Source organism: Abramis brama, assembly GCF_963993115.1.
Source record: "Abramis brama genome assembly, chromosome: 22".
Lineage (NCBI taxonomy): Eukaryota > Metazoa > Chordata > Actinopteri > Cypriniformes > Leuciscidae > Abramis > Abramis brama.
Genome location: NC_139984.1, coordinates 12,928,966 through 12,956,655, shown reverse-complemented (window position 1 = coordinate 12,956,655; position 27,690 = coordinate 12,928,966). Strand labels below are relative to the sequence as shown.

Here is a 27,690-nt window from a genome sequence, read left to right as displayed (position 1 = left end):
AGTAATGGGCAGTAACTGCAAATAAGAGCTAGAATTTTACTTCAAATAAATCTGCATCAGTTCTTGGACAAACTATGATCAGCCATTCAATAAAATATTTCATATAAACTGATGTGAATTTTTGGTGCGGCCTCAGGTATTAAGACATGAAATCTGCACTTTGTTTCCTCATCATTGTTCTGTACTCCAACTGTTGCGTCACACAAATCGCTATAGATTCTCATTAAGTCCCTAAACGACCCACCTCCTTAAATGAGGCAAGATTTCCCACAAACACCCGCACACAATTTTACACAGTAAACAAGTGCCCCAAACCAAAAAATCCCTTACACTGTAGTCACAGAAAGAAAGGAATTATAGAGTCTAGTCCCATCTGTGGACTTTGTGCCATGTGTCAGCAGCTCCTGAATGGTCATCCAGTTGTCAAATATCCTCTTGTTCCTCCTTTTCAGCATCTTTTTATGGCTAAGCTGGATAATATCAGGCTTCTCCTTGTCGTTCATTGCTCCCGTTTGTCCCTTGTTCTCCGTGTGGCACTGCTTGATGAGTTCACGCCGTTGACGCTGTTCCCTGGCTAGTGCCGCATGCTGTTTGCGCTCCTCCTTGTTCCAGTATCGACCCAGCTTTAGTTCGCTTGTTGCATCGTCATCTGTAGTTGCGCTGCAGCGCTCTTCTCGAATGCGCAAAGCACGCTCTTTCAGCAACTGATCCCTGATGGGCCTTTTGGTGATGTACCTTGTTCCATCGCCACGGATCTTTACTCTCCACCCCATCTTGGGCCTGGCTTTAGTGGGAGTGGTTTCTGGGTTCTTGCACAGGCTGGCCAAGCTGACTTGACTCTGGCCGTACTCCACAGCCGACCTCTGCTGGATAAGTTGCATGTAGCTTTGGTAATGTTGAGCATGGGCTGGGATGTAGGTGTTCTTGTATGAAGAATGGTGTAAGGAAGTCTTCCTTGGGTTCCTTTTCTTACTCTGCTTTCTTTCCCCCTGATTTGTGACCTCTGGATCTCCAGGTAAACTCTTGGTGGGGCTGATCTCCTGAATAGGAGAGAGTTGATGTTTGGAGCAAGCTGTTGTTGAGTTGCGTCTATGCATGGGAGAACCTTTACTCTTGTCTCCAGGAACCATCCTTTGGGAGTCAGGAGAATCTGACTCCAGAGCAGGATGTAAGCTCCAACAGCTCTCTCCAGTGTTGTAAGCACTAGTAGAGCCTTCGCAGTCAACGTGGTTATTAATGAGGTCCTGATGGACTTTAGTATTTATTTGCTCAGTTAAATGCTTAGTGCAGCAATTTTTGGCTTGCCGATCATCACCTTCAGTCTGAAGCCTGTGTGCTCGTATGATACTCAGGCACTCCAGCTCAATGTTCAGCAACTCCTCATTAAGCATCTGAACCTCCTGATCATCACAGTCTACACTAACCCTCTTTCCATGTAGTGTGTTGTCATGCTCCAGAAATCCCTGAAGACCACTACCATTGACCAGGCATTTCAGTTCAAGCTGTTTCTGGAAACGTTCACATGCCATTCCAGGTATGCCAAGGAAGTTTCCACTGTCTCCATTGTCAACTAAAAGGAAGGAGTCATTGCTTAAGTGCATGTCTCCACTTTCAAAAGTGCCTTGACTATACGTCTTGTGGTTTTCTGGGAGAGTGTCACAAAGGGAATTCTGGTCATCTCCTAAGATGTCCTGCTCTGAGCTTTCATCATTACGAGTGCTTTCATCAGTGCGGCCAACGCCACTGTCTTTCTCGTGATGGTTGGACTGTAAGGTTGCCGTATCAGTAGTGCCTCCATCTTCTTCATGTGTGCTCTGTTAAAGTGAGTGGGAAGACGTTTAAATGGCTTGCAAATCACTGTAGTGATGTTAGCACCTTTAACTGGATCAAGGAAGCAATTTACTGTTGACTTGACCCTCATTAACTTAACTGCCTCAGTATACTTGCAGTGAACTCCCTGACCTTGTTATGCTGTTGCTCCAGCATGCCCATGTGCAAGTCATCTGCCAAGTTGTTTCTATCCTTCTCCAACCAGCCAACATCCTGCAACCCAAACCAAAAATGCAATGTCATTCTTTTACTTGGGGGGTCTCCAAACCTTCTCCTGGAGGGCCACCTTCCTCCAGAGTTTTAGTCCGGTTGGTTCAGGTGTGTTTAAATTGAGTTGGAGCTAAACCTTGCAGAAAGGTCGTCCTAGAGGAGCAGGATTGGAAACCCCTGACATAAATCAAATTAAATTGACCAAAATCATCTGCAAGTTCACAACAGTTTGCAGACCTGACTTTCTAGTCGAGCCACTAGGAGGGTCACATTCTTACTCTCCACCTTGGTCAGAAGTGTCACTGCCTCCTCATGGCTCTGGATTTCCACTCCATTGATCTTCAACATGTGAAAAGTAAAATAGATTTTATGTTTTAGTCAAAGTATTCCAAACCAAAAAAACAAAACAATATGGAATAAAGTCTACCTGGATAATCTGGTCTCCTTCCTGGACTCTGCCATCCTTTGCTGCAATTCCTTCTGGGTCAATCTAAGCAGGGTAAGAACAGTGTATTTAGCCTTAACATTTAATCTGTGAGAAACTGGAATACCTAAAGCTACACTGAGCAAGTCTGGTAAATATATACTGTATATTAAATCAGAGGTGTAATTGGACATTGCAGGCAAAAATTGCCTGATAAATTGCTGTCCTGAGAAATTCCTACTTAAGAACCCTACCTCACTAATATAAATGGCAGTCGTCTCGTCATCAGTCTTGTAACATATTTTCAGGCCAAGCTTATCCTTAGTAGTTTTCCTCTGCAGATCCACTTCCTATGAAAACACAGATTCTTTATTTGGATGACAAAGATTTACCATTTTAATTATTGGCAACATAACAACATAAAACTTGCTGCTCTTACATACGGTAGATGATTCATTTGCATAGTAAAACCATGTGAAATTAATGAGGTCTTGGGAAAATTTTAGAAAGTATATGAAATCAAAATTAAAATGACCTCATATCTCTAGAGTGAATACAGTCTATACCAACACAATACCTCATATTCCAGTCCTCTACTCTCAATGTCTTTCTGTACGCCATCATGTAAGTCTGTGGAGTAAGGGGAGTCACGTCTTGCCATTTGGCACCTTCAGTATAATGAAAAATTAACATTAACTGAAGTCTCGTTCACAGCAAATCTGAAAATCTCAAGTTTCACTGTTATGATAAAACTGGTCAAAGAAATGCTTGACAAATGCTGACAAGCACTTACTGTGAGGGTGAATGGAAACTGTCCAGCACAGCCATACACAGTGGTGTCGGAGGTGACGGTAACTTAGCCATGGTCTCTAGATGTTTCATATATTTCAGTGTAACATTGGTCTGAGTACCGCTGTCCACTCCTCGGGCTGTTTCATGAGTATTGAGAGTCTTGTGTGCCGCCCTGCGCAGTACCTCGACCTCAATGGGGTCTTTGGCTGCTTGGAAGGCCTCTACTGCTTGGTCATGGGTCGTGGCGGAAAGGCTCCTTCCATTTACCTACGCAAAAATAGGGGAAGTTTAAATGAAAAATGAAAATATTTTTTGGTATAATAATGTATATTACAGGATGCTCTTTTATAACCTTGGTAGGTAGTGTTGGGTATAATGCATTACTAAGTAAGTAATTTGAAAAAGCAAAAGATTACTAAAAAAAATTCTGTAATTTAATAACAATTACTTCTGATGTAATTGCAGTACATACTGTATAGACTATAGAACAATTAAACCAATTTAACATCAAAATGTAATGTCTAAAGTTAAAATTTGTTTTAATGTAACCTTCTCCCTTTAAATACAAGAAATACAATACAAGAATAATTTATGAATTAATTAAAAGAGCAGTTTAATGTCTGTCTCTGTATTGTTCAACTGGTCGAGGTTGATATGGGATTTAGAAAGTAATTAGTAATACGTAATTTAATACTTGGAGAGTAATTAGTACAGTAATCTGATTACACTGTTGAATATCTAATTAATTACTTTTTTTAGAGGAATTTACCTGAGTCCACATTAGCTTTTACTTACAATAGTGTTTGTTTGGAACCTTATTAGCGATATTGTTACTTATTTTGTGGGTCAGTCTGTGTCTGTGTAAATAAGTTGAACTCAAAGCATAAAGTATGAGTTTTCCCTGGGATTCGAACCCATGACCTTTGGCATTGCTTGTGCCACACTCCACCAGTTGAGCTACTGTACAAAAGCAGACTTTAAATTCAGCTCTGCTTTTGCAAGCTGACATGTTCATAACGTAAGAAACAAAACCATTCTGTATATTTCTGACATGCATACTGAGCATTTCATTATATTTTAGAGAATACACTTAAAATATCACTTTAAACTCTTTTAATCTTATGCACTTGTAAGCTTTATCATCCCTACTTTACCATATATACTGAACTTGAGTGCCATGTGTGGCTGTACATTAACCTTAAAACCAGATGTGAGGTCAAAATCCAAAAACCTGTCTGACTCGATCTATGTTTTGATCATAGTTCTGAATCCAGTCCAGACATTGTCTGATGTGATTGTCTCAGCTTTTTGTTCAAAATGTTGCTTTATTATACTTACCCACACATTCAAGTGTAGATTAAAAAAAAATGCATGAAGCTATATTTTGATATATAGCATGTTCAGGTATTCAACCAACAAAATATTCTTGGGGCCATGAAACTTTTGTGAAAATGATTTTTTTTAAATTGGCACTGACTGGCAACTGGCAAACGGTGGCGGGGAAAGTTAAGTACAGTTAAAGGTATATTTCAAGTATAAAAATTAATACCTAAAAAGGAACATAGAAGTATACTTAAAGTGCAAAAATAATATATAACTATAAGTATGATGTTAAGTTCACTTAAAGAAAATTTTATACTTAAAAGTATAAAACTAGTTGTAAACTAGTTGTGTACTCAAAGTTTACTACTGTTACACTTAAAGTATACTTTTATACACTAAAAAGTGGGCCATTTATTCCCTAGTATTGAAATAGTACACTTACAAGTATACTACTAGCACATTGGTATTAGTATACTTACTACATAAAGTATACTTAAAAATGTACTTGAGCTTTCTTAAGTATAATAAAATGACCTTGAAGTATACTTATTTTTTGTAAGGGAATTCAAGCAGGTGTATGGTACAGAAAGACAAAGCAAGTCTAATGCTGTCTATTCAACTCAATGAATTAATTTTCATAGCCATATAAATATTGATTTTTCAATTATTGAACTAGCTGACTGGAATGAGAAAAGCGTATAAAAACTATAAGACACCATAAGGTTGTTAGAGTTGCGAACAACCTGCAAGACACAGGTTAATGATTTGGTGACCAAGAACTCAGGACAAATGTTGTCATCTGAAACACTGACTTCTTGACCTAAAACAGTTCATTTGGCTGAACATTGCAAAGTCAGTCCTGAATGTGCAAGGGCAATACACCGAGATATTTATGTCCGGAAGCTCAGTTTTAACATTATCACACAGTTAGTGAGATTTCATTCATTGATTGAAGTCCAACAGGGTGTGTAAAAGCTTTTGAATCACACAAGGAAATGGCTATGTGCCAGATAGCTAATGGGAGAGAACTTCATTTATCAAAGCGCTGTAAGTCTCAAATCTCAAAGCTAATGTCCTCAGGGACCTCGACTCAATCTGCTGTCTGTTCTGGAATCTTGCAGTGGCAATAACACACATGGGAACTTTGTCAGTGTGCCCATTCATGTGTGAGCTGACAAACTACTTTAAATTCACTCACTCACACGGTTTCTCTTATGCCTTTTGGCACACGGGGCAGAAAAGTCACTGAATATACTTGAGGTTAATTCAACGAGACACCCTTTGCCTGGCTATAGCGACTCTTAAAGTTGCGGTAAAGCACGTTCTGTTTGTAGAGTTGCAGTTTGATAAGCGTGGAATCCAGATGTGGGCCGGATCTTGGCCGACACTATGCGGCTGCCTGGGAATGATCTTTGTTTTACTTACACATTTTTAACAGTGTACAACACAACAGACATTACAGTACCGAAATTACTTACCATATAAAAATTATTCATAAACTATTCATATTTCTATTTTACAACCTGTTCATGTTGGCATCTGCCTAGTTTCTGCAAAGTGATGCACCAAAATATAATAGAATTTGATCGGCTGCACGCACTGACTGTGATATGAAGTTAATAAGCCTATTTATTCTGTCATCATAACTATGATACAATTTTTTGTTTTTATTATTATTATTTGCATTTAGCATTTGGGGTAACACTTTACTTAAAGCCTTTATATATAATGCATTGCAAAACTATTTTTAATGCATTAATTATGCCATGTAATGCACCTTTTAATGCATTTTATGGTCTCATGAATAATTAATAATCGTAACCACAGTTATAATACGTGATAATACTTATGCTAAAGTCTTTTTAAATAAGTATAATGCATTAAAACACATGACAAACAACTAATTTCAGACACAACAAGGAATCTGGAAATATTATAATGCATTATAACGTACATAATGAATACCTTCATAATGCATTATACATAAAGGCTTTAAGTAAAGTGTTACTGCATTTGTCCCACCTTGCGCACTGCCTTTTTATAAAGAGTATAGTTCACAGTTCCAGCGATATAGGAGGTCAACTGGAGGTTAAATTACAGTGGAAGCTAATTACACAGGGATTGTGGGAATGTTACCGTTCTATAATAAACCAAACCACATAAACAAACAAATAAACACACAGCCTTTAAGTATTTTGACAGGACCTCAAACATTTTTCGCTCTTCTTCAATGGAGTGTGACCCTCTCATGACCCTGTCAAATGTACACAGTCTCCAAAACACATTCCTTCCTTCGGCAAAATAACCTTTCGCAACCTTTTCAGCATGCAAACAACCGGCGTAACCTCAAAGGCATTTGAAATTTGCTCATTCAATCAAATTATAATTGATGCAATAAAAATGACTGACATTTCTTAATTAATTTAAATTTAATCAGACATCCAGAGTATGTTAATGAAGAAAAAACAAACCAAAACGACACTGTGACAAGTCAACTGCAATGCAATGTAGGTTTTTTTTTTCTTCTTTTTTTTTTACCTGACATGTGCCTTGTAGTAGTTTGTAGTGCTCATCTGACCGCTGTATAGTACAGAGACTGCACCCCATGGTGGAAACACATCAGCAAATAGTTCACCGGCTCAAAAACGTGATCATGAGAAAGTTTCTACAGAGACTGAAGCTTACAGACACAACAACAGCAGCGTGAGTCTGTGTTTGTGTCTGTAAGCCAAACGCATGTGAGAGCTTGTTCCCTCCTCCCATTCAGTGCAACCGTCTCTCTCTCTCTCTCTCTTTAAAGAAGAGTGTTGTCTATATCCTCAACTATGTTGTTTTTATCATCATAAAAATAATCCAACCCTGTAATCAACAATCCACTGCATTACCAAAGATGATAATAGCCACGTTCCTCAGGTTTCGTAATGTGAGGAAACAAGTCGTGAAAATGTTTTGTTGCAGGCCAATTAAAAAGCTCACTTCTCCAATTACTGGCACGAGCATTTCGATAGGAAAATTCTTGCAATAAAATGAGCAGCTCCTGCAATGTCAGCGAGCTCAACAGCGGTACAAGCACAACCGGAGGCTGTTGCCATTTGTTTTTCCTCCAAAATGATCAGCCTGTGGGCTCCGGTCTGTGATGTAATCTGGCATGTTACAGACAGGGTAAAGGTTACTGAGGAACACCATGTGTTCATTGATTCGGACCATATTACTGCAGAAATTAACAGGAATTAAATGGTTTATTATATTATGAATCTAATTTTATTTTATCTTTCACATATAAGAGTTCAAAAAAACTGTAATTTCAAAATCTTGTCTTTTGAAACAAAGCTAAAAATTACAGTAAGATTTTTTTTTTTTTAAAGAAAGTAATACTTTTATTAAGCAATGATGCATTTAATTATGGAAGCTGGTTTCCGCCACTAAATAAATATTAAAAAGGTAACTGGTATTAATAAGGTATATTAAAAGGCTAATTTTTTTCTCAGAATTGCATGATATTGCGAGTTTGTATCACGCAATTCTGAGAAAAATTCTCAAATTCAGAATTGCGAAAAAATAAAGTCATAATTGCAAGAAAAAAAGTCAGAATTGTGAGATAAAAAGTCAAAATTAATCGCAATTGTTTTATTCCATGGCGGAAATAAGCTTCCATATTAATTGATCAAAAGTGACAAAACATTTATGTTTCATTTAAAAGGTTTCAAATAAATGCTGTTCTTCTGAACTTTGTATTCATCAAAGAATACTAAAAAACTAATTTCATGGTTTCCACAAAAATATGAAGCAGCACAACTGTTTTCAACATTGATAATAATAATAAATGTTTCTTGAGGATCAAAACATCATATTGTGATTTCTGAAGGATCATGTGACACTGAAGACTGGAAGTCATGATGCAAAATTTTATTTTAATAAGATGTAAAATAAGTCTCTGATGTCCCCAGAGTGTGTATGTGAAGTTTTAGCTCAAAATACCCCACAGATATTTTTTATAGCATGTTAAAATTGTCACTTTTTGAGGGTGAGCAAAAATACACCGTTTTTGTGTCTGTCCCTTTAAATGCAAATGAGCTGCTGCTACGGCACAGAGGGCGGAGCTCCAAGAGCTCTAGCAGCTCCAATTACCTCACACAGGCATGTACTGAACATTTCAAAAACGTTTAGCCTTTTATGCTCAAACCGGAGTTGGACAAAGATGGAGAGACTCAAGAAGAAGTGACAACATGTAGAATGGAACAGGACATTTCTGAATGGTTAGTTGATGAATTTATGTAGCTTATGTGGAGTTAACTATCTTCTAGTTATTGATTAGCATATTCTTTCATGATAATCTATAAATCGCGGTCCCGGGGGCAGGGTTTATGTAAATTTTAGGGTTAGTGATGTCACTATCCCGGGAGGAAGCTCATGTAGCCAGCTGTTTGTTGTAGTCCTTAAAAAGCGATTTCTGCAAAAAAAATATCTCCCTTTGCTTTTAACTTTGAGGGTCGTAACTTTTCAGATGCTGTTAATGCTCAAACAGCAACATTACACAAAATTTACTAAAGTTAAAAAAGCCTATTTACTTAATCATAATCAACCACCCCTTTAAAATATAGTACAATAGTAAACAGTTATTTAAAATTGTATTAATACCACACAGTATTACAGATTTAACTGATTTTTTTGACCAAATAAATGTAGCCTTGGTGAGCAGAAGAGAATTGCAAAAACCTTATAGACCCTTAAACTTTTAAATGGTTGTGTAAAATAATTATTTGAATATAGAAACTAAAATTTTTCATTAAATATGAAGTATTCTTCACATTTGTTTTTCTCAGATTGATTCACCGCTCTGACTGAATCAGTGAGTTCAGTGAAATATTCATCTGACTAATTCAAACCAGTAACCGGTCTTCTTGAATGATTCATTAAAGGTGCTCTAAGCGATGTTGGGTGAAGTCACTTCTTGTTGACGTTCAAAGTATTGTCAAACAAAACGGAGGCTAGCTCGACCCTCCCTCCTCCTCATCTCGTCCCCTCCCCCTCCCTTCCGTGCTTCCTGAAACAATCATGAACCTTTTAGAAAAACCAAACTGGATTTGCCCATCTGTCCGTGGGCAACCTGAATGTCAGATTGGAAGCCCTTCCGCTGGCGGAGTTCTCGCCACCTTTTGAACACTTTTCCGTTGTAAATTCGGGACTTTGCGCGTTCCTTCTCCTTTTCCCTATTCTTTGTCATTTGTTCATCGGAACATCGTCTCTTTGGTCGTGTGTCGGCCATATCAAAATTCTCAAGAATACTAATTTTTAACGTTAGTCGTTGTCGTTGTCTAGGACATCTCTCCTCTAGCTAACTTCCCTCTTCATGCTTCTCTCTCCTCCACTCCCCTCACGCCCCCCTTCATGTGCACGCGCACTAACCCCCCCACCCCAAATCATTCTTGTCGGTTATTGGCTGGAACACTGTTTGTTATGTTTCGTGGTCCAGGCTGGGCCAGTTTGTTTTTCTTGCCGTTTGTGGAGCCTGGGCTGTCTACAGAGATTGCGTTTTTTTACAGTGTGTTTAGGGGACAGGCAGCTAGCGGATAGTGCGGAGATGTTTGCTGTATGTGACAAAAAATGTTTTGGCCTAAAAAACGTGTGACTTCACTTAGAGCACCTTTAAAAGATCCGGCTCAGTTGCATCAGATGTCACTGGCGGTTCTGAACATTTGTTTTTGAGTGCAGCCTGCAAGGACAAATCAGCAGAAAGATGTGTATTTGTGACATTTTTTTTTAAATCTTTATCACATTCAGACTGCAAACTCACATTCACAACTGGAGTAACGTCAAATTGCCATGTCACTGAAGATTCAGCAGCGGTTGGAGACTCACACTGAACTCTGGTGCTCATGTGGGTGATCTAACATGGGATGCTTACAGATTATGTCCCCCCTCATCATTTCCTGTCTCATCTCTTTATGCTTCAACTAAAAAGGGTAAAAAAATACACATGTACATATGGAAATACCATGTTACACCTGGTGAAAGGGAAGAAAACTAAAAGTATGACGAATGCTGAGTAATCTTGGTGACTGCAACCAGACACATGGCGTTCTCGAGGGAAAGAAAACGTAACATTCAGCCTCTTCCAGATCAGTGACTCCATACAGTATGTTTGATATGTAACCACTGAGGAAGCACATGGTAAAAGCAGCGGTAAAGGGTTGAAAGTCCCTATACACAATTGTGTGCTGATACTCTGATATCATTAAGCTGTTCCTTGGGGTCTATATAATCCCCTCACATGGTTCAGTGCTCCATCAGGCTAATGAAAATCTCTGCTCGAGGTTGTGTATCACTGAGCTGCAGTGTCTTCCGCAGTGCATACAGCCAACCTAAAGCTGAAGTGTGGCATTTAATGTGCACTTTCCTCAACCAATAGCGTTAGTCATTATTTCTGCAATTACGTTTGCTAATGCAAGTGGTGCAGAAATTAAACATCCCACTTATAATTTAGTTGCAGGAACCTCCAGTGTGGAATCAATTTAAAACATTTGTCATGAAACTCACAGCAATGGCTGGTAATTGAACTGATTGATTACAGAAATAGAGAGCTTTTTCTGTTATGTGCTTTGTAGAGATCCATAATGTCTTTGGACAGCTGTGTCTGTGTGCTGTAGTTTAGTGCGGTCATATATCTTCAATTTCTGCCTGTAAACTGAGGAGAGATGATTCAGTTTGTGGAAGAACACAGTGTCAGGACTGAGTCACCTTTCGTGACTGTGCTGAGAGAAGCTCTGTCTCTTTTGAACATCTTAGGAAAACCATGACTCACACACTGACTGTCAGATAAACTGTTCTGTTCTGCTATTCTAATCCATCTGGATGTTTATATAAAAGTGTACCAAAGCCTGTTGTGGTATCTGTTCGGAGTTATAAAAGGTGCTCTAAGCGATGTCACACGTTTTTTAGGCCAAAACATTTTTTGTCACATACAGCAAACATCTCCTCACCATCCGCTAGCTGCCTGTCCCCTGAACACACTGTAAAAAATCGCGATCTCAGTAGGCAGCCCAGGCTCCACAAACGGCAAGAAAAACAAACTGGCCCAGCCTGGACCATGAAACATAACAGTGTTCCAGCCAATAACCGACAAGAATGATTTGGGGGTGGGGGTTGGGGGGTTAGTGCGCATGCACATGAAGGGGGGTGTGTGGGGAGTGGAGGAGAGAGAAGCATGAAGAGGGAAGTTAGCTAGAGGAGAGATGTCCTAGACAACGACAACGACTAACGTTAAAAATGTATATTCTTGAGAATTTTGATATGGCCGACACACGACCAAAGAGACGACGTTCCAATGAACAAATAACAAAGAATAGGGAAAAGGAGAAGGAACGCGCAAAGTCCCGAATTTACATCGGAAAAGCGTTCAAAAGGTGGCGAGAACTCCGCCAGCAGAAGGGCTTCCAATCCGACATTCAGGTGGCTCTGTTTTTGCTGGAGAGGGGGGTAAATCCAGTTTGGTTTTTCTAAATGGTTCATGACTGTTTCAGGAAGCACGGAAGGGAGGGGGAGGGGACGAGATGAGGAGGAGGGAGGGTCGAGCTAGCCTCCGTTTTGTTTGACAATACTTTGAACATCAACAAGAAGTGACTTCACCCAACATCGCTTAGTGCACCTTTAAGTAATAAAGCACACGAGACAGGAGTAGCGAACTTCATCCATTTTGTTTATGTTCTAGGCCGTGAGGTCACGACTGTCCTCATGCAGCAGCACTCGGTAGTAAGCGTTAGTCAGGTCGATGGCAGAGAAAACAGTAGAACCTTTTAGAACAGAGAGTAGTTCATCCATGTGTGGAAATGGAAAAGAGTCCACGATCACTGCTTTATTTGGCTCTCTGAGGTCAGCGCACATCCTAATTTTACCTGACTTTTTCTGCGTAACATCAATTGGTGACACCCATGCAGAGGCGTCGATTGCGTTCTATCACCCCAGCTGCTTGCAAGCGGTTCAATCCCTCTGACACAGCACTACGAACAGAGAGTGGCAGACGCACTGGTGTATTTGTGCTTCAGTGGAATTTCAGATCAAGTCATTATCAATTCAAATTTGCTTAAACTATTTAAGTCTTATTTTTGTTATTATTATTCATGAATGCCTTTGTTTATTGAACACTGGTGTCTGCTATTGGCCATTTTACACAAACAATATAACTCAAGGCTTTACGACAGTCACCATGTAGCCTAGCGTTCCAGTATTTCATGGCGCAAGCAACTCCACGGTCATGGGTTTTATTCCCAGGTAATGCATGAACCAATAAAGGTACATCTTGAATGTGTAAATCTAAACACATTAAGTAACTGATTTCACCATGTCTTTTTACTCTTCACTAGAGCTGGACGATTAATCATTAAAAGATTGAGATCTCGATTCAAACATTCATGCGATCTCATTCCTAAATGACAATGATTCGTCTGCGTCTATTAAATCTTTGACAAAATCACACCGGAACATTCAAATCTGTGTTCGCGGATCTGATCCAGAGAGAGCAGTTGTCATGTACAGTATAGCCTAGGTATGAAACAAACAGTCTTTGCAACCACGCAGTTTCGTTATTTCTATGTTACAAAGTTTTTAGTTCAGATATAAACACTGATGTCTACAGTAGCGATCAAAATAGAGCAAATCACCTTTTCAAAGTAACTTGGCACATCAAATAACATTTGTAATAATTACATCTTTACACCAGGTAGCGACAAGTGACTTAATGTATGTCATTGAATCATTCATTCAAGAGATGCATTTACTTGTTTCATTACTGAATTAATCAGCATTTTTGAAGTATTCATGAGTGAGTCATTGAATCATTCATTCAAACCATTTAAAAAAAAAAAGATTATTCAAAACAGTTCAACTGGGGTCTTCAGATGCAAACTTCACTTTTACATGGTGTTTGCATATAAATGTGTCTTTGCAGTGTGTGGACACAATCACCATACAAAGAAAAAAATCCATTCACTCCTTTTTTTTTAATCCTCAAAAAGCCTAAACACTCTCAATAATCAAGCCGTTTGGATTTTCTGCGCAATATGATGTCATATTGCTCATGCTCCGCCCATGACCGCTGATGGACTGTCCCATATTAGCATATTTCCCGTATTAGCATATTTCATCCCTCAGCCATTTGTATACTGTCTGCCAAGGCATCACTTTACGTGTCTTAAGTCGACGCCCCCCCGGAAGAGAGGGGTGGGATGAGCAGTTGCTCATTATCATTTAAAGAGACATGCACCGAGGGTCGCTGTGAACAGAGCTGTTTTTGAGGAGGGAAAAAGAGTGTTGTTTTACACAACCATTGAGGAATTTTAACCAAAGTATGTTACAAACTTTACATGAAGACCCTAAAGAATCATACCAACTTGTGGAAAATGGGCATGACCCCTTTAAATAGACTGCAGCAATTTACGTTTTGTCAGAACCTCTAGTAAATTACATGTTATTTTGTTTAGAATCGTGGGAGAATTATGATCTCTGTTTGAAAAAAAAATCATGATTCTCAATTTAACCTGAATCGTGCAACTCTACACTTAACTGTGGTAAAATCATTGTAACACTTTGCTTTTATCCTAATGAATCATGATTCAAACAGTGACTATTATTGCTTGCAAAGGAGCTGACTCTCCACAATCACTTTCGCCCTCACCACCATAAGATACTCTCTCGTCACATCAACAACATTTTTATAATTACACAGTCGCACCACACTCACTCAGGATTTCCACAGAAGACGAGCCAGTAAACCTGTTTTCAACATCTTGACATGAAAGCACTTGCCACACCGACACCTTGTTGTGCACGTTTAGGACAACTTGTACAATAACAACCACAAATAAACCCATCAAACTTCTGGGGGCAGGAGTCGAGCGGCTTTTACATGTAGTGTGCTAATGCTACATAGCTTCCTTGCAGAACTAAGCATGAATATTTTTGGAAATGAAACATGGAGCTTATGAAATAAAACAACAACAACTGTTCAAACACCGACAGCTGACCCTTAGTACAAACCCAACAGACGCCAAAACAAACTGAGGTGTTATAACATCCTGCTCTTTGCAATTGTCTGTCTGCTTTATCACAGCAACATTTCAAATGCTAATTCTACTTCTGTTAAACGGAAATAATATCACCAGCAAATGAAAAGCAGCAGTTTTGACAGACAAAAAGAAAACGAAAATATATATAACCTCACTGAATATTTTCCATTAAAGGGATGGTTAAAATTTTTCATTTTTGGGTGATTGGTCCAAATTTATTGTTCAATTTTATATTCAGACATCACATTATACTGAGTAGAATGTGCAAAACTCCAAATACGTACTATACATACAAATCACTGCAGTTTCCACAATAAAAGAGCTCAAAGACTTGTAGAAGCAAGCTCAAATGTTTGTGGCTCAGGAGATTCACATCGCTTTTGATTTGACCCTCATCACATTTAATGACAGATAAAAACAGTTTGGAACAACATGGTGGATAGTAAATGATGAATTTTCACTCCTTTAATGTACATCTAACACAAGCACAGCCAGAGTGTGCATTATGCTCTAGTCATCATTTGTTAACACTGGTGAATTCAGATAATACTGTAGTTAAACAGGTCTGGTCTGTTTTCTGGCTATTTATATAAGATGACCTTACAAGCTGTAAGAAGGAAAGGAGGAACTGCATGATTTTATTAAGCCATGAAAACATGGCTTTATTACTTGAAATGACTTGAAGAGAAGCGCTGTAATGGTTTGCTTTGCAAAGATATGCCTTTCCGTTCAGCGCTCCTATAAAAAATAGCACACATTCACAGAATTCAAAAGAAGGTACTTCCTTTCAGGTTTGCCACGGTTTTCAGGCGGAATTGGGCTACTTTTAAACTGTTGCCCCGGGTTGGGCCACTTAAACCTGTAAATGGATGTTCTATACAGGGGTCATTCACAAACCGTGAACATCTCTTGTTATAGACCAGGACCAGCTGAAATAATTGTTTTATTTATTTAAATTGAATTTTTATATATATATATATGGAACAAATTATATATATATATATATATATAATTTGTTCCATAGTTCTAGGTTAGTTCATATTTCTATAGTTCTATTCATATCATCTAATATATGTCATCTAACATAATTTCTGGAACTATCCCATATGTTGTATAATCACATGCTAAAAAATGAAATGCAATTTAAATAATGGATATTTGAAGCACAAATCTGTTTAAAATCATGAATTGAAATGTCAAAGGATTTCTCTGAACACTGAACCCTGATTCCTTTCTGTTTGTGCAGTCAGTGACACCTTACTGACACACTTGGATTGTTGTATCCTTGGCAACATTTTTATAAAGCAAAGACTAAATGACTTAAAATAGGATTATATGATTATAGCAATGCCTTAATATACTTGAGTAGTCTAACCAGAAGCAAGGAAGGCATGTGACATTTGAACTCATGCACAGACACACACACACACACACACACACACACACACACACACACACACACACACACACACACACACACACACACTAATGCAAATTAATGGCTGGCTGCCCAATACACTACAGTATGAAGCTTTTTAGTCAAAATTTTTGCACAAGCAGTCAAATCTGTGAAGCACAAGAGCTTCTCTGTGCCAGACTTTTCAAAGTGAGCTTGCCAAGCCCACAGTTCTGGCCCTATAAATGCATGTCTAAAATAACCATCACACCATCAAATTTTTTAGTATCTAGGTATAAAGTTTTGCAGTGGTTATGTTTAACATTATGTGAATCATCCAAATGTAGGCTACTTTATACACATACAGAACAATAATCTAGGGCAATGTTTCTCAAAGTACTGGGTTAAGACATTTGAATAAAATGCAATTATATACTTTGTTCACAAAAGTGTGCTTTGATTTTCTTGACAAATTTTTTTTTTGGCATTAATTACTATTACTAATTACTATTACTACTACTATTAATTACTAATTACAATTAAAGGTCCCATGACATGAAATTTCCACTTTCTGAGGTTTTTTAACATTAATATGATTTCCCCTAGCCTGTATATGGTCCCAAAGTTTCTAGAAATTTTAATCGGTGTAAATCGAGCTTTTGCTATTTTTCTCTGCCTTTGAGAAAATGGAAGCTCAACCGGGCTGATCTTGAATCTCCTCCTTATGACGTTATAAGGAGAAATGTTACCTCCCCTTTCTCTGCTTTGCCCGCCCAGAGAATATTTTCCGCCCATGAGAAAATGAGCTAGGAAGTAGAATGCGCGCGCGATTTTAGTTTGTCCACGAGAGATATCATGGCTTTTGAGCCCCAATAATTGGATGTACAAATGAACACCGAAGGGTACACACAGCTACACACCTCGGACAAGTAAGTCAACAAATGATATATAAGTGTGTTGTTGCTTTACTGTTTATGGTTACCTAGCTTCTTACACGTAGAATGTGGCTGTCACATTAGCTATGCAGTTACTCGCGCTAATGTAAAGGTAGACAGCATCAAGTTACACACACTGTAACGCGAGTGTTGTACATTTCTTTGTTATTTGGATAACCGTTTTCCTGTTAGTTATATTGCGCGCGCGATATCTGCATTTCAAGATCGCAGAGCTTGATGTAATTGTAATAAGATAAATTACAGACGTTACAGATCTCTCATGAAAAGGCAACAGTAGGTTCGCGTTAGCTACATGATAATAACTGTAAACCATCCGAATAAAGTACCGTATCCAGACATAATATTTTAAACTAACCATTCGGAAACGTCCTGCTGGAGCCGCTGAGTTGCAACTTCTTCATCCATTGCTTCTCCATCTGGATCGGATTCTGGGTCAAACTGAAATGCTTGAACGACTGCGTGTCTTCGTGCCATTGCAATATATCCAACATAAACAAACATGCATGGTACCGTTGCGCAAGATGGTCAAGGCCACACCCACCCTCCACCTTGCGCCGCCTTTCTCCTCCTCATTAGTATTTAAAGCTACAGACACCGAAACGGCCCGTCTGAAGGAAGCTCATTCTGGGACTGGCTTGTAGTGGCTATAATTCTGCACCGAGGCTGAATTTTTGGAAAGAGATTTCAGATACAGTAGGGACCACTAAGGCCTATATTAAAGCCTACAAAAAGTAGCATGTCATGGGACCTTTAATATCTTCCATAGCTTCCGCCAACTATTATTACTGCTATTATTAATAAAAAATAATAATAATAAAAAAAAACATTTGTCACTTTGTTATGTCTGTGAAGAATAACAGTAAATATATAGAATATTACACGTTTTTTTAATTGTGGGTCTTAGATGAATACAAAAGGCCCAAGAAAGGTTAAGAACCTCAAATTAGAGAATTCACTCTGGCATTAAATGTGACTACTAAAACTTTGAGTACATGTGTCCAGTGACACATAATATTTACATCAGATTATCTCTTATACATGACAGAACAAAACAACACATGCATAATTTGATGATGAATTACCAAAGGAATGTTAATAAATCTGGAAGACATTTATTGGATCATGTGAATGCTGACCGATGGTAAAACTAATCTCGCTGGTTTTGTTTATGTTTGTTTACCATCCCACAAACATTAATCATCTTATGTCAATTCTGATCTTCATTCCATCTGAATGTTTTATGACGTAGGTAAACAGTCAATACGCATCTGGTCTTAAGCGTTTATGACAGAGCAACAAACAACTTATGCACTATAAGCAAAAATATAGGTCGGGACTTGATTTTGTCTATAGAGGAGAAGAGATGAGCTGCAAGAGGGAGGGGAAGTTATTTTGATAACAGATTACGAGGATATGTGAATTTAAAAAACAATAATGATGTGCACAGATAAATCATTAATAAATAGTAGGCTAAATACTGCAGTATTCAAAAAAAAAAAAAAAACAAGAATTGGCAATTTTAATTTCATGGTGACTTTAAAATAACTACCCTGAACATTAGACAGAAGAGAGTCTGAAATAGGGCAAAGCTATCGCATGTCCTCATACGGCCCAACAGGACCACAGAACATCTACATTTAACATCCCTGTGATTTTTTATTTTAGTCTAATACATCTTTTGCTACAGCTATGTGGAGCTGAACATGTCCACACATTCCTCAATTTAATCTCATTAGTTTCACACACATTAGTTACTATAATTATATACTATATATAATATTTAATATACTGTAATTATAATTAAACTATAATTACAGCACATTTATTGCATTTGAATATGAAGAACATTTCACAATCATCATGAATTCAATAGAAATGGCTTATGGTATGTCCATACTTTGAATTGTTCTGGCATAAAACATCAGATGCAGCCACACACAGTTAATACAGTATTCTGTCATTACTAGATCACAACCATCAGATACATGATACTTACTCAATATCATCAACAAGCATACTGACGAAAATGTTAATTCACTAATTTTTATTTAAAAATATACACTACCACTCATACGAAATAACTGCAGCTGTACTATGTAACATACTGTCTATACAACAGCACAGCTTTCATTCCTAAGGCCAAACTCAGTTTGCATTACCTTCATTCACTGAGCTTCCGTTCAGCACAGTGACCATTGTCAGAGCCCTGTTTCCTCATTCCTCTAATCTTTCCATGATCCTTTCTGATGTTTTTCCCTGTACCTTTAATCTAATTCACCACGTGTTGTGATTATTCTAAGCAGCATTTGGAGGTCTGAAGTCGAGAAAGGCGGTGTCAGGGTTTAACTCGCATAAACACGGCACACCGAGATCAAAGAATTCGCTCTCAACACTGTTTCTCAAATGAGATAGACCTTAAAATAAAGCGCCCAGGTCATAAACGAACATTAGACAATCGCATAAAAAAGGACAGTCTCCTTTCAGTACCACGGGCTCTCTCTGATGATGAGTTTTCTGACAATATGCAGGCACATGAGTGATTTTCTTGAGAATCTCTTTCACGTTTTAAGGACTGTCAAGTTCAAAGACAAGCCTGAGAATGACTGTTTTCTTCAGAGAAAAAGATCAAAAATCAAGTTCTAGAAATAATTTCCCTCCAAACATATTTCCTATTTCTTCCAAACCCCGTCCGATCCAGATCGCCTCATTCTAACCTAGATTTCCTGTAGGATGCAACAGACCCCCTGACGTGAGATGCGAGTTCAAAGCACCTTTTATAAACACTGAAGGCTAAAATATCATTGCTGTCCTGCTGACACTGACCTCCCAGGCTGGTGGTCTTAACCTCTGAATTGGCTTACCGCAATAGTTTTCACCACACACCGGTGTGCTTAGTGAAAGTATCAGTGGAGGAATGCTTTCGTAACCCCAAAACCTGAGGGAGGAGTATAACGTGCTTGCCGCTGTCCTGCCCTTGCAGATTAACTCAGGAGAAAAACATTCCAATTGTTTGTTTGTCCAGATTTACAGGACGTCACAAACAAGCAAGACAGCCTTAAGTTAATCCATCTAACTGTCATTGCAGCATGCAGATTTTCCTGCTGCACCACACATCTAAAAACAACGAAACAAACAGAACACAAACAATTGTTAATCTGGGCTCAACAAAAAAGCCATATTAGGCCAACGCTACATTTTTGGAATATACATGCATTTTTTTTACCTTGAAAACATAAACGTTTGGTTTTCTGTGACAGTTCAAGGATTCTGCTTCTGAGTTTTTTTCCCCGGAAGAATGAGTTAACAATTACAAAACGAAATAGTAATTTTTTGCTGTAACATGTATGTTATGTTTTGGTTTAGTTTCATTGTGTTTTAGTTGTTTTCCTTGTTCTGGATTGCCTGTGTTCCTTAGTTAGTTTCCTTGGTTGTTAATTAGTTCAACGCACCTGTTTCTGTTCAGTTGATTACTCTTCCATGTATTTAAGCCATTAGGCCTGGGACACACAAGACGATTCTCAAATCTTAATCGATTTAAAAACTGTGGGAGACCACAGACATAAAGGCAGTTTCAACTTATTTTTAGCATTATAATCCTCTGAATGCACACAAGCAGAGCAGAGCGTGATGATTTCTTTCTTGACTCACTTTGTCTCACATGGGCTCTTTGCTGTGTGTCTGACGTGATGAACATAACAATGGCAGTAGAGCCTTTTGAAATCTGTGCATCACACCAGAGTTGTTCCCCAAAGAATGCATGATACAACTGCTCGTTTCAAAGAGGATGTCAGCCAGCAAATATCAAACAAACATGTTTGATATTTACGATTTGGGATTGTGTGGGCTCCGTCGCGATCGGGAGCAGTAAAATAATCGTAATAACACCGCAAAATTGAGGATTTATTTGGATAAAAAGTCGGTAGCGAGAAACCTAGAATCGGGCCACACCCCCTAGATCGTTGGGGGTTGCAAATCGGGCTTAAAATCTTCAAGTGTGTGGCCTGCCTTAGTTTCCTTTGTATAATTGTTAGGTATTGTGGTTGTGTTTAAGGGACTTCTCCAGCGATCTCCTGTGTGTTAGTTAGTAAAAAATAAAGACTGTTCCTGTTTATTCTTCGTTGTGCGCTCATTTCTGCCACAGTATCGGTACATTTGCCATGTATGCCATCATTTTCAGTCAAAAGGGTTTGTGAATGTATGGCTGAAAATTATACATTTGTGTAAAATGATCATCTAAAATAATAAATTATAAATCTAAATATAATTTTTGTATGTAGGGAAAGTGACAATGTTGGCAGGGAAAGCAGAAATCTCAAGCTGATTTTTTCTTATTTTTGGTCAAGCTCTGCTAATATAGCCATGCATACACAGTGCCGATTGAGGTAGTCTAATATTCATTTTGTTCATGACTATCAAGAAAAAGCACCATAAAAGTAGTCTATTTGACTTTGTGAGCTATATTCCAAGCATTCAATGCTATTATTTATGGAAAATCCAATCTCGTGACTTCAGGAAACCTCCAATACAGCATAGAAGGCATATCAATTGTTTTTATAATTATAATTTCTCTTTTTGTATGTCATGAAAAACACATCCTACAGATCTGAAATGACAATTTAGAACAAACTGTACCTTGTCAGTTTATAAAGGGGAGCCCTGAGACCACCACAAAAGCTCCACGGCTGACATCCTCTTTGAAACGAGCAGTTGTATCATGCATTCTTTGGGGAACATCTCTGGTGTGATGCACAGATTTCAAAAGGCTCTACTGCCATTGTTATGTTCATCACGTCAGACACACAGCAAAGAGCCCACATGAGACAAAGTGAGTCAAGAAAGAAATCATCATGCTCTGCTCTGCTTGTATAAGAGGCCACTCGATAAAAACGTGGGTTTTTTCTTAGACATTCAATGACGAGATGAGGTTTTGTTTGCTCTTTTGTTGATATTTACAAGCTACTAAATCTTGATGTTGTGTTGTCATTGCTATGTGCCCTTATAGACAACGTTCACTTTTGTTAGATGAAACATTTTGTTCCTGTTAGATTGAACTGAAACAGTACTGCTGGATGAACAGACTAACACCCCTTTTAAAGGAATCTGCCCAGTGTGAAATCAACCTACAATGGCGCCAACATTGTTAGTCTGACTAGATCTGACAAATCTAACAGACAGACTGTGAAAACATTGGCACCAGTTGAGGAGCTCAGACTAGCGGTATGATGTCTATCTACTTTGGCTTTCATCTGTCTAGTGGTTGTCTTGGTGACCCTTTTGAGTTTGATTGCATCCAGCGTGTTGGCCTTCATCCTGACCAAGAAAAACCTTCACAAACTGTGCAAATGACCTGCGCTATATTTGAACATACATTTTGCACCCATAAAATCAACTCATCCCCATCACTGACAAACCTCAATGATCCTGTCATGAACATGCAGTCCGGCCTTGTCAGCTGCTCCGTTTTCCACTATCTTGGATATATAGATCCCATCACTGATATCTTCATGCTCCTCTGGTTCCTTAGATAGAAGCAAATGTTGAAAATTAGACAAGCTAAAGGGGTACTTCACCACAGGTAAAATGGGCTGATGGAACTGATGGCAGACAGGAGTGGTGATTGTGGGGTGTGCACAGGTGGTTAGATCAATAGCTAACAATTAAAAATCAATAGCTATTTTTTAACAAAAAAAAAAAAGTGTTTAATTAGTATGTAGAATTTTTTTATTATTTTATTAATTCAACTAAATTTAACAGTTACACAACAGAAGACTTTAATTAGTCCAACAAAATGTTCAAGGACTTTTCTGTTTTTATCTTGTACACCCCTTCATGTTGTTCGGCTCCGTAAATTAGAGCATTCTGGGAATTTAATTAAAATGTAAAAGGCATTCGATTAAATTCTGAATGGTCCATGAGCCTGACTCAAGGGCACGCTCACTATGCATAAATGTATGTACAGCAAGGATAAACTTGCATGAAAAACAGGTTAACTGAGGCTGTCCATTAGGAGTGAACAGGTGGTAAACAGCCTGTGGTGAATCTCCACTAGATTAGAGAAGAGAATGTGATGTGAGTGAAAGCCAAACCCACAGCTTGCTCTCTCCTCTCCACTTGGACACAATCTATGTGAGAATTTAATGGCTCCCACGCTCGCATTTCACACAGTGTACTCGAGAGAAATGTGTGGAGCTCAAATAGTGCGATCTGCAATTATCTTTTTTACACATGGCTTAGTTGCTGATTTTGTTTTTCTTTCTTACAATGGAGGGGTTGGTTGAGTTAAAAGACGAACTTTATACTTTACATGCATTTCATAGCATTACCTTTCTATTTCTGTCATATCCATATATATAATATGATATATATACATATAATATATTATATGTCTATATAAATACGTAATGTACATTATTTTGTCCATTCATTTCCATTGTATGGAAATAAGCAACCTGAACATTTGCTAAATATCAGCTTTTATGTTCCACAGACGGAATAAAGAAAATGATGATTAAAAACTATATTATACATGGTTCTTTGCAAAGTAAGCTTACACACCTCACACAATCTTCCTCCGATGATGCTGAATCCAAGAGATCCTGATGTTCTGTGTAGGGTGACTTTAAGGCTCCTTGTCTCTTCTCCCTGGGATAGGACAGGAAGAGAGAAGCAGAAAAGAAGACATATTTCAGATGCTGCAACAGACTGCTATACAGCAGGTTTCAACACAGCTTCACTGACCACACTAACCATCTCTCCCCTAAGAAGCGGGGCTCTCTCCATTAGTTACCCAATGAAACGGCAAAGCCACACGAGTTTCAGGGTATTTTCATATATCAAGCAGTGAAGACAGATCACACCCTCAGAGACACCTGACAAAATCACAGTAAAGGTACTATAAATGTCTAAAAATAATTGATGAACATGTGGCCAGGTGTATATCACACTCACGACACAGTGAACTATGCAGAAGAAATTGCAGAGGAATTAAACCACACTTATTTCCTTCAGATCAGGGCGAAAATACAAATATCTGGTAGTTTTATGGATAATAGGAGATTTGTTTTAGCGGCAGGTGTGGAAAAGGGTTTATTTGAGAATATTTACTGTTTTATGACTGGGTTTGATCAGTTGTCATGAAGCAGATGTGCCCGAGTGGAATTCAAGGCAAGGCCTGTGACTTTTCAAGAAATGACAGACTTAAGATAGCCTTAAAATATCTGAACATTAAGCGAGTTGTCTATCAAACATCCCTAGCAGTGACATCCCCTGCTGAAACAGAAGCTGCAGGCGGAAACCTGTCACAGTGAGTGAGACAAACATCATGGGCTCTTGATTAGAGTCTGACTCTTTTGTTAACGTATAATGTCCCTGAAGTCCACAAGACACGCCTCAAGTCAATTCAATTAGACTTATGTCTTAAGTTTGTTGGTTGCACAGACTATCCACTCAATGCCACTCAGATTGCTTGCATAAGATGAGAGACACCATAATTATGCATCTCAATACAGAATGAAGACGTTCGAGTTTTGTTTCTTTTGTTCAGATCTAGATCATTCAAGTGTGAATGCTTTAAACTGACATGAAAATGAACTGACAATGCTGGCTTGGTGGCAGTGAAGTGTTTTTAGTGAAGGGAGAGTAATGAGAAATGTAAAATCAGAGGCTTCCAGAAGTTGTTTTGTAGTAGAATCTTACTGTATACATGGTAAATAATGTTTGTATTTTTACAGGAAAAACAAATGTAAAAATCCAGAAAAAACAGATGTCCCTATGTGACACATCACATGTGATTATATTTTTTATCAACTATTTAGCTTTTTCTCATTTATTCTATCAATAATGTACATTATTGGGTGTTTTGTGATGCATTTTCTGTTGTTTATAGCATTATTTTAGTGTTGTGTGTTTTTCTAATGGTCTTTAGACTTTGTATGACACTGTAAACGTCTATATATGAGTAATGGTCATGGTTTATGGACAGGCGATATTTTATATTACAGGCATCATGTGGCATTTTTATTGTATCATCGATTTAATTATGTTGGTTATTAGCATAATTTAAGGTAAAAAGCAGAGTTTGGTATAACTTCAGAAAAAGATTTGGTTACACAGGCCCCAATATGCCATCCTGTAATATCTTAAACATCTTCATATTTTTGTTGTAGCTCTTGAGACAAGTGTTAATATTATACAAAGAATAGTTCACCCAAAAATGAAAATGATCCCATAATTTACTCACCCTCAAGCCATCCTAGGTGTATATGACTTTCTTCTTTCAGACGAACACAATCAGAGTTATATTAAAAATCCAAGCTTTATAATGGGAGTGAATGGTAATTTGGATTTTGAAGCCCAAAAAAGTCCATCCATCCATCATAAAAGTAATCCACAAATGCCTTAAGAAATGCCGTCTGAAGCGAAGCGAAACGATGGGTTTTTGTAAGACAAATATCCATATAGAATAGAATAGGCGGCTCTAGCAAAAACCATGTAACTATCTTGTGAATGTGCGCACAGCTGTTGTCGGAAACTAGTGATTGTAGTTTATAAAGCTTTAAATATGATTTTTTTTTTTTTTTTTTACTAAAACCCTTCACTTCAGAAGGCCTTTACTAACCCACTGAAGTTGTATGGGTTATTTTATGATGGATGGATGCACTTTTTGGAGATTCAAAAACTCCATTCAATGCCATTACAAACCTGGGAAGAGCCAGGATATTATTTAAGAACTCCGATTGTGTTTGGCTGAAAGAAGGCTTGAGGTTAAGTAAATTATGGGATAATTTTCATTTTGGGGTGAACTAACCCTTTAACTGCAATTTCTATCCGCCATTCTGATAGCTTGGAAATACTTGGCCTGTGTTTACATTTGTTTTCAGAAATTATATGAAAGCCATTGACTATAATAGCCTACATGTTGTAAATCCAAAGATGGCCTTTTGTTTTAGATGATATTCCATATTTCAAAAGAAATTCTCTTTTCTTTGCTGTCCTCAAAACATTAATAGGCCTTGTCATCATTTTCCAGTTATTAATCTGTACTTTTGAGGGGTCCCATGGCCTCACTGTCAAAATGTTCACATCATGTTGACAATATCTTTGTTTCCATCCATTTCATTTAGTTTCATAAAGGACTTGTTTTTAACAGTAGCCTATTACAGCAGGTTTCCACTTTGATTTGACTTACAAATTTAAACGTGATCTTCAAGATTTAGATGTCTGGTTTTTTACAGTGTTGTTCACTCCATTCACACCATATCACGATACTGACCTTATCAAGAGGCAACAGGCATCTGTTTGACAGCGAGTCAATCCTGCTCTTATACTCGGTGATTTTCTTCTGAAATGTGAGCGCTGTGATGTGCAGCTCGCAGTGGAGAGCAGAGAGTTTGGACAGGAGAGACCTCTCTCTCTTACTGAAGCTCAGGGACTGACTCTTCAGCTCTTCCTCCAGACTCAGCGCTTTGGTTTGGAGGAGACAGATGTGTGTCTTAAGTGCTTGGAGACAGCTGTGGTCCTCCGACCTCTCCTTGATGCTCAGCACCAGTCCACATCCATCCTTACAGACCTCCACCGCCCTGTGCTCGCATCTCTCCCGCATGTGTGAAGCCACATCCTTCAGGATGAGCACCGCGTCGCACCCTTCATTCCTGCATTTGACCGGAGAGAATTCGCACATCTCCGCGTGCTCTGAAAGATGCTGGAGCTTCATCACCCGGTTGCAGCCTCGTTCACGGTGGTCGCATTTGACGTCCAGCTTGAGAACGAGGTTCTTTAGGGGCAGGACGTGGTTCAGCTCTTTAGTGGTGATTTTTTGGCACAGGACAGGGCAGCTGCTGACTTTGGAGAGCCACTGTAGAGCGCACGCGGCGCAGAAGACATGCCCGCACGGAGTGCTGAGAGGATCCTCTAAAACTTTCCCACACAGTTTACAGATTAAGTCCGGGTCCACGGGACCCTCAAAACGGTCTAAATCAAAGCCCATACTATTGACGTGACGTACGGGAACGACTCCGAAAGAAGGAAAGAGCTGTCTTCCCAGTTCCCACGCGGATGAAATGAGAGAATAAACTACGAGTTTCACTCAAGTCTAGAGGCGCGAGCTACCGTAAACACTCAACGAGCAGAGCAGTGCGCGCGTGCACGAGTGCTCGATTAAGAATTGACTACAGAAGATGAAGTAAGTGTTGTGTAGCAGATCAGTAGGCCTAGCCTCATGCTGATTCATATTTTTGTGATGACTACGATACATTAACTTAAATAGAATGTCTTTTGAAATGGTACACTATGTAACTTTTTTGCAACATTTAAATAATGATTCAATACATCATCAATCTTTCTTCCAAAGGTGTTTTGGAAATCATGGGAAATTGCATCTCAAATGTTATAAATGGCTATAGCCTACTGTCACTTTTGATCAATTCAATGAGTCCTTGCTGAATAAAAGTATTATTTTCTTAAGTCTTTTATTCAAAATAAAAACGTCAATTTTTTCAGATACTTCAAAATAAAAACTATAACTTTTACTCCACAAATCTAAAAACATTAATGTGTCCACAAATCCCTCCTTAACAAATAGACACAAATTTTGTTTTTGATATTCAACATAATACAATGTCATAGATCACAGTTTTCCAGAGACACAAAATGAGATCAATTAACCTCAAAACTGTTTCGGCTTACTAAATGTTCACAAAT

The 27,690-nt window shown here is 38.3% G+C and overlaps 1 protein-coding gene across 1 annotated transcript; it reads right to left on the bottom strand.

The window, feature by feature from the left end:
- Positions 1-22: 22 nt before the first annotated feature.
- On the bottom strand, positions 23-27,102 carry pdzrn3a (PDZ domain containing RING finger 3a). The gene is made up of 10 exons (XM_084098535.1): positions 26,264-27,102; positions 23,548-23,634; positions 22,404-22,511; positions 3,258-3,523; positions 3,042-3,132; positions 2,719-2,814; positions 2,468-2,530; positions 2,278-2,379; positions 1,963-2,043; positions 23-1,814 (listed from the first exon to the last, which is right to left on the bottom strand). The coding sequence occupies exons 1-10, from the start codon at positions 26,975-26,977 to the stop codon at positions 327-329; spliced, it is 3,096 nt and encodes a 1,031-aa protein (XP_083954661.1). The 5' UTR covers positions 26,978-27,102; the 3' UTR covers positions 23-326.
- Positions 27,103-27,690: the final 588 nt, after the last annotated feature.